The sequence below is a fragment of the Xiphophorus hellerii genome, chromosome 13 (genome assembly GCF_003331165.1).
Source record: "Xiphophorus hellerii strain 12219 chromosome 13, Xiphophorus_hellerii-4.1, whole genome shotgun sequence".
In the NCBI taxonomy this organism is placed as follows: Eukaryota; Metazoa; Chordata; class Actinopteri; order Cyprinodontiformes; family Poeciliidae; genus Xiphophorus; species Xiphophorus hellerii.
The window spans coordinates 8,578,072-8,585,240 of record NC_045684.1 but is presented as its reverse complement, the minus strand read 5'-3'; the positions used below and the strand labels follow the sequence as shown (position 1 = coordinate 8,585,240).

General features: G+C 35.8%; 1 protein-coding gene across 1 annotated transcript; it reads right to left on the bottom strand.

The window, feature by feature from the left end:
- Positions 1-707: 707 nt before the first annotated feature.
- Positions 708-6,822, bottom strand: LOC116730927 (gastrula zinc finger protein XlCGF8.2DB-like). Its single transcript, XM_032580501.1, has 2 exons — positions 6,768-6,822; positions 708-2,858 (listed from the first exon to the last, which is right to left on the bottom strand). Exons 1-2 carry the CDS (start codon positions 6,813-6,815, stop codon positions 1,836-1,838), a joined length of 1,071 nt encoding a protein of 356 aa, XP_032436392.1. The 5' UTR covers positions 6,816-6,822; the 3' UTR covers positions 708-1,835.
- Positions 6,823-7,169: the final 347 nt, after the last annotated feature.

Genomic DNA, 7,169 nt, shown 5'->3' with positions numbered 1-7,169 from the left:
TGCCCATCAACCATGACAATTAGCAGCGCTAAATCCCCTTTCATGCTGGCCTGAGCAACATCTGGGCCATGTTGGATAATAACAAGGGGTTAGAGAAATGGGGATATCTTACTGGTGTGTCCAGTGTGGGAAATGTGGCTTCCTGAACATCTTTTCTAACTTTTTGAGGAAAATACTGCAATCAAACGTGACTATTATGAAGGAAAAACCATCTTAATGTAGAGGCTACATTCACACATTAGGCTTTGATGCTCCATTTCAATTTTCGCTGAAATCCACATTTTTTGTGTGGTTGTTCATACTACCAAATATAGCTAAAAACCAGTGATCAGGTCCGAAAGAAAGGGCCAAAAATAATTCAAAATGGTGTAAAACGTTCATTATCGCAAGTATTTAACAAGAGTTGTTGCAACCAAACACAGGGCCCAGCTGTCTAGGGTAGTAGCCTTTTTCCCCTTTAATAAATAAAATCATTTAAATATTGCATTTTTGTTTCTTTAAGTTATTTTCATCTGGTATTAGAATGAATTGTAATCATCTGGAACATTTAAGTGTGAGAAATAAAATCAAAAACAAAAAAATTTGTATGGAGGTGAACAGGTTTTCACAGCTCTCTATAAATAACCCTCTGATACATTTATGCTGCCACCAACTAACATGTGATCTGTAAACAGACAAAATCAGGCAGTCAAAAAAAGAGCTAAAACTTAAAAGTTTCCACAAAAGCTTTTATTTGGTAATCTTTATGTAAACAATAAAAACTCACCTAAATCAGTCAATCACTACTGTAACTATTGTGATACAAATTCATGGATCTGCCTCACTGGACTACAGTTTATTAATTGATATGACTTATTATTACCAGGTGTGGAACATATTAAAGGATTTACAACAGTTTTCAGTATATTTTACTTTTAGAAAGACTGACGTATATTCAGAAGGCCAGATTAAGCTCAGCTCTTGTTAATTTGAAAAGCTACATTGTAAAATAAACACATTAAACCATATTTTACAAAAAAAAAAAAAAACAATAATCTACACAGTCCAGGAATAATAAAATCTTTCTGAACATCAAAATGAGAGATTAACAGCTCCCTCTGCTGGAGTTTTGAATTTACTTCACCAGTCCATGGTACAGAAAAAGGGAAAGAAAAAACAACAAAAGCACCATCCATCAATCATTTACATCCACTTAAACTTGCAGAGAAAAGCTTCTGCTGGGACGGACTGCTGTCATTTATTAGAAAGAAGACAAGTAATCTTAAAAAGTAATAAAATTAGAGACAATGACCTGGACAGTCAAAGCTGGATTTTATTTTAAAGCACTCCTCCAGCTCCTGAGACCCACTGCTTTCTTGTGTGATATTGTTAAAGAAATGAGTCAAGATCTCACAAAAACAATGGCTGTCAGGTTCAGAATTGGGTGCAATTTCTGATGACTTGAGATGCAACATTTATCTCTTCTAACAATTACGTCAATATAAAATCCATGAGAATATACTCCCATCATATTAACTACTAACACTATCCTTAAGCCTGTGCTGTCTTTACAATATGTGACTATGTGTAGCTCAGCAGCAAGAAAACAACTAATGAAAAGTTGCCATTCTGGTCTTGTGGCTTTGTGGGAAAAAGCAATGACAATTTAGACTTTTTTTTTTTGTTGCATTTTTCTAATTTAATTCAACTTTGAGATTATAATCGCTAAATCCCCCATAACCAACTGGTGTGAAAAAAGAACTATGTGCCTTTTACTCAAGTATGTTTTAGGTTGCTAATTTTGGGCTCCAGTAGATTTTTACTCATTTAAAATGTCTCCATGGCAACCATGCTTCTCATCTGTGGCTTCTCATGTGCTGAGTTAAACCATGTCGCCGACTGAATTCTTTTCCACAAGTTAAACATGAAAACGGCTTCTCACCTGTGTGAATCGTCATGTGATCCGTTAAAGTACATTTCTGATTGAAACTTTTTCCACAAGTCAGACACTGAAAAGGCTTCTCGCCTGCATGAATCATTATGTGACGACTTAAAGTACATTTCTGACTGAAACATTTTCCACAGCTTGCACATGAAAAAGGCTTTTCACCTGTGTGAGTGATCATGTGCTTAGTTAAGTGCTTTCTTTGAGAAAAACGTTTTTCACAGTTCACACATGAGAATGGCTTCAACATTGTGTGACTCCTCGTGTGAACAGTCAAAGAATATTGATCAATAAAACATTCTCCGCAGGTCTTACACTGAAAAGGCTTCTCACCTGTGTGCCTTCTTACGTGAATAGTCAAAGAGTTTTTTGTAGTGAAATGTTTGCCACAAGTCACACACAAAAAGGGCTTTTCACCTGTGTGACCCATCATGTGCATAGCTAAATGCTGCTTTAGACTAAAGCCTCTCCCGCAGGTCACACATGAAAATGGCTTCTCTCCTGTATGAACTCTCATGTGAACAGTTAGATTATTTTGTCTACTGAAACTTCTTCCACAGTTCTCACATGAAAATGGCTTTTCACCTGTATGAACCCTCGTATGAACAGCAAGTTCACTTGTATAACTGAAACCTTTTCCACAAATAACGCATAAAAAAGGTTTCTGACCTTTGTGATCTGTCATGTTACAATTAAAATTATCTTTTCGAATGAAACACTTCCAACACGAGAAAGGCCTCTGACATGTGGTACTTGATGTATTTTTAGTCAAGTCACTACTTTGAGGAAGGTTTTCCTGACCTTTTTCTTTTGAACCGTCAACATGCTGTTTGATTTTCTGATGCCTCTTTTGTTTCTTCTCTTCGTCTCTCTTTGCTCCAAAGTCATTAGGATTGCTCTTTTCCTGATTTTGGTTCTCAGCTTCAGCAGCTTCCTGGAAGATGACTTGGTTCCCATTTGGTTCTGATTCAGTGTGATGTGATTGCTCATAAACAGGAATTGCCATAAAGGTACTAGTCTCCTGTTTTTGTAGTGTAAGCTGTTCTTCACTCTGATTGTAAACTTTCTCTTCCACTTTTATCTGCAGATGTTCTAGATCTTCCTGCTCTTCTTTTATTTGCAAGTGTTTTAGATCCTCCTGTTCTTCTTTTATCTGCAGGTGTTTTAGATCCTCCTGTTCTTCTTTTATTTGCAGGTGTTTTAGATCATCTTGTTCTTCTTTTATCTGCAGATGTTCTGGCTCTTCCCGTTTCAGAGAGGAGCTCCTGTCCTGGTTCCATTGCTCCTTCATACAAATGTTACGCTGTATGTGGTCTGGAAAAAAAAGAAAAGAAAAAGAAGTTACAAGTAAATTGGAGAATAATTTTATTGCTTGACATTAAAATCACCAGACACTTGAAATTCAAGAGTGGAGGCAGACAAATATCAAATATTTATGTTCTCTTATTGTGTCAGTACTGTTAAGCATTCACAGTATTGAAATGTTGTTTCTCTTTATTCTTTGTTTTTATTATTCTAGATGCTAATTTTTTTGCCTTGCTACTCCAAAAATCCAACCATTCAACTTCTACAATGTTCTGGTCATTCAGGACAATACGATTGTATCTTTTGGTATAGAAAACCTTCAACAAATCATGAAATATTAAACTTTTAATGCATATTTCAGCAACATTGGAATGATTGGAAAACCTCAGAAATTCCACCAAGTTCTGCAAAAACTCATCACTCTTTCACAGCTAACTACTTTCACATATTCTCAGCTAGAAATGCCATTCAAAATTTAAAATGTCATAACCCTTGGCTACTTCTGCATGTTTCAGGTTTTTCATATCTTTTACCATTTTCATAAAATCCTTCTGCAACTGAAAGCGCAATATTCTGATATTTTGTTTCTATAATGGAGTCCAATGATGGAATTCTTCAACTGCTAGAGTGCTCACTCTAACTCCGTGAAAATTCTTCTAGTCCCCGAACAAATTCTGATTACTCGCTCAATTTTCACTCTTTCCACACATATTACACAACAAAACGTAGGAATTAATGTCTGGATTCAGAAACTACAACACTCATTGATGTGAGAATTGCTGTTTTCTGGCAAATCACTCCAAAGCATCGAGGCTTCCACCCACCGGGAATAGGACAATACATTGTAAGGGGCAAAAAAATAAAAAATCAGCACAGCGCAGACGTTTTTGTAACATCATATCTCCTAAGGGATACAACATAGATACATAAGCCTTGGAATACTAATTGTTCAGACATTCCTGATCCTCACAGTTTCATTTTTAATACCCGTTACCATTTTGCCATACATTTTGTTTGTTCTCTAGTTACAAACCTGTTTTTCACTAAAATGGCTGATTGAAAAAATGAGGCACTGATATTTTTACCACATCATAGCTACTAAACAGATTATGGCACACACACACAAAGCCGTGATTGTTCATCGTGATTTAGTGAAGAAATTATGTTGATAGTCCTTAAGATTTTTCGAATTAGAGGACACAGTTTGTATCAATCTTCCAGATCACTCAGGTCTTTTGGTTCTGATCTGCTCTGCATTCCCAGAATCAAATAATGGAGAAGCAGCATTCGTCTTCTATGTACTACAAATCTGGAACAAAGTTCCAGAAAACTGCAAAAGATCTGAAACACAGAATTCACTTAAATCAAGGCAAAATACCCACCTGCTTAAAACTGCCTTTGACTGCAAGTGGAACATTGATCAACATATTTGATGTGATCTGATAATTCTGATCGGATGACTGCATTTGAAAGAAACTGCAATATTTATTGCTGGTTTCACAATGGGTGGCTGTATGATATCTACGGTATATGATTTAAAGCATTTTTAACTGCCTTGTTGCTAAATGTGCTACACAACATTTTGATATCGTTGTGGGCTTTAATATTATATTTTCAACAAACTACAACAGTTCTCAAGTTTCGCTCTTTTCTTACATTTCTGCAAGTCACTTCAAAACTGATAGTTCACCTATTTTCCCCCTCTATGCACAACACAGGTCCATCTACCAGTTTCAGAACCCCTCGGTGTTATTACTTTCAGAAATAATGAGATTTGGCATTAAAAAGAGGCTTTAATGCCAAAAATGACCAAAAGTTACAAGCCATGCAAGGTCATATTAATGAAACAGACAGAGAGACATTCACCGTCCAGCGCTGGGTGTCACTTAAACTCTCCTTATGGATGACAAATTATGAAGCAAAGATTGTAGCGCGAGTTTAGCTTTTATTCCTCTGCTCATTCTGTATCCTCCCTAAAGGGTAATGTAATCAGTTACATTTTGTTTATGTGTGACTGTCACCGGGCTGATGTGATATGGTTATGTAACCATGCAGCAATGTGCGAGAAAAAACACAGAATCCGCAACAAACCGCTTCAAGAATTAAAAAAATAAATAAATAAAATAAAAAATCAGCTTACAACATTCACACCGCATTGTCGCAGGAAATGCATTTTTTCCAGTTTTTCTTCTTTCTTTTTACGACATGAATTATTTATTTTGTATTTATTGCTAATTCTAACATTTTTAGTATTTCTGTTATTATGATTTATTTACTAGACATGCATAGTTCTATTCCTTCTGTTTTCAAATGCGAGTTTGTAAAGCAATGAAAAAAGAAATAAAAAATAAAGCACAGCTGATGTTTTAGTACCATATGCTTAGCAGAACTGGCTCCATCTTCTTTTTCCAAAAATAAACATTTTATCAGTACAACTGAGAGGCCTGCGTTCAATTTCCTGTTTAAAAAAAACAATTATATGGGAGGGGAACAGTTACTAAAATGATCCTCATACAGAATATTTAGAATATTACAGACATTTAGACCTTAACCTGCATCCAAACGCTGGTGGTTCCTACCTATACGATGCAAGATTATCTGGGGAGTCCGGGAGAAATCCAGCAGTCTGCGCTGATCATCCATCTCTTCCTCCGACTTGACGATGATTTCTTTAAACTCCGTGAAAGTTTCTTCATCGGGAGACATTAAATACACTGAATGCATTTATTTTATTTTATTTTTTGTTTGTTTTTTACAGAAAAACACTAGCACATTCAACAACAGATCGTGGACCGTCTTCTTCTTTTATGAATGTTGGCATCCACATTGTTGCTTTACCGCCACCTTCTGGATCATACCATCATCACGTCTAAAAATTTATAAGGTTACTTTCTTTTATTCTGAGCAGTTCTCTTAAAAAACGTAAAATAGTATTTTTTCTTTTCGACTTCATCTAAATAAAACAATGAAAAGCAAGTAGACCTCAGCTCTCTAGTTCCACTTGACACATATTTCCATTAAAGTAGAGGTAAAAAAAAAAAAATTATCTATTATCCCCTAGTTCTTCTACTCCTTGTAAACTTATTTATTTTGAAATCTGTATAGCTGTCATTTCGATGCATTATCTCTCAATCTTTGCTGCTGCTTTATGTCTTCTCTAAACATATATATAATTTCACCTGCAGATTTGAGCACAGCTTTATATCCACATTTCCTTTTTTATAGCTTCATTTTTATTTGTTTAAGACAAGAGAATTCTGTTCTATTTTAACTACAGACAGTGAGAAAAAAGGTGTATGTGTGAAGCAAAAATTAACCCCCAATGTGTTCAGTAAAGTGGCTTTCTTGTCCATTGCTGCAGTTTGCAGATCTCATTTGTGCCTCAGATTTACAGGCGTATCAGAGATACAACACAAAGTTTTGGATCTGGACTTTTGTGTTTTGATGTTGACCAATAGGAGAGATGCTTTTTTTTTTTTGCTCCAAAGTCTCTAGGCTTGTTCCTTTCCTGATTTTAGTTCTCTGTTTCAGCAGCTCCCTGAAAGATGACTTGGATCCAGTTTGGTTCTGATTTAATGTGGTACATTTGCTCATGATATGTATCAGTCTCCTGTTTTAACTCAAGCTGTTCTTCACCCTGACTGCAGGAAACTTCGATCTCTTCCACTTTTATCTGCTGATATTCTAGATCCTCCTGCTCTTCTTTTATGTGCTGATCTTCTGGCTCTTCTTCCTTTTTCACCTGCAGAGGTTCAAACGCCTCCTGGTCCAGAGTGGAGCTCTTCTCCTGTTTACATAACTCCTCCTTATAAACATCTTGTAGCCGGCAAGCTGGATAAGAGAACAGAAAAAAGAGGAATTGTTAACTGCAGTAAAAAAAAAACAACAACACATTGTTTATTATTTATTGAATTAAACCCATCACAGGACACTCATCACA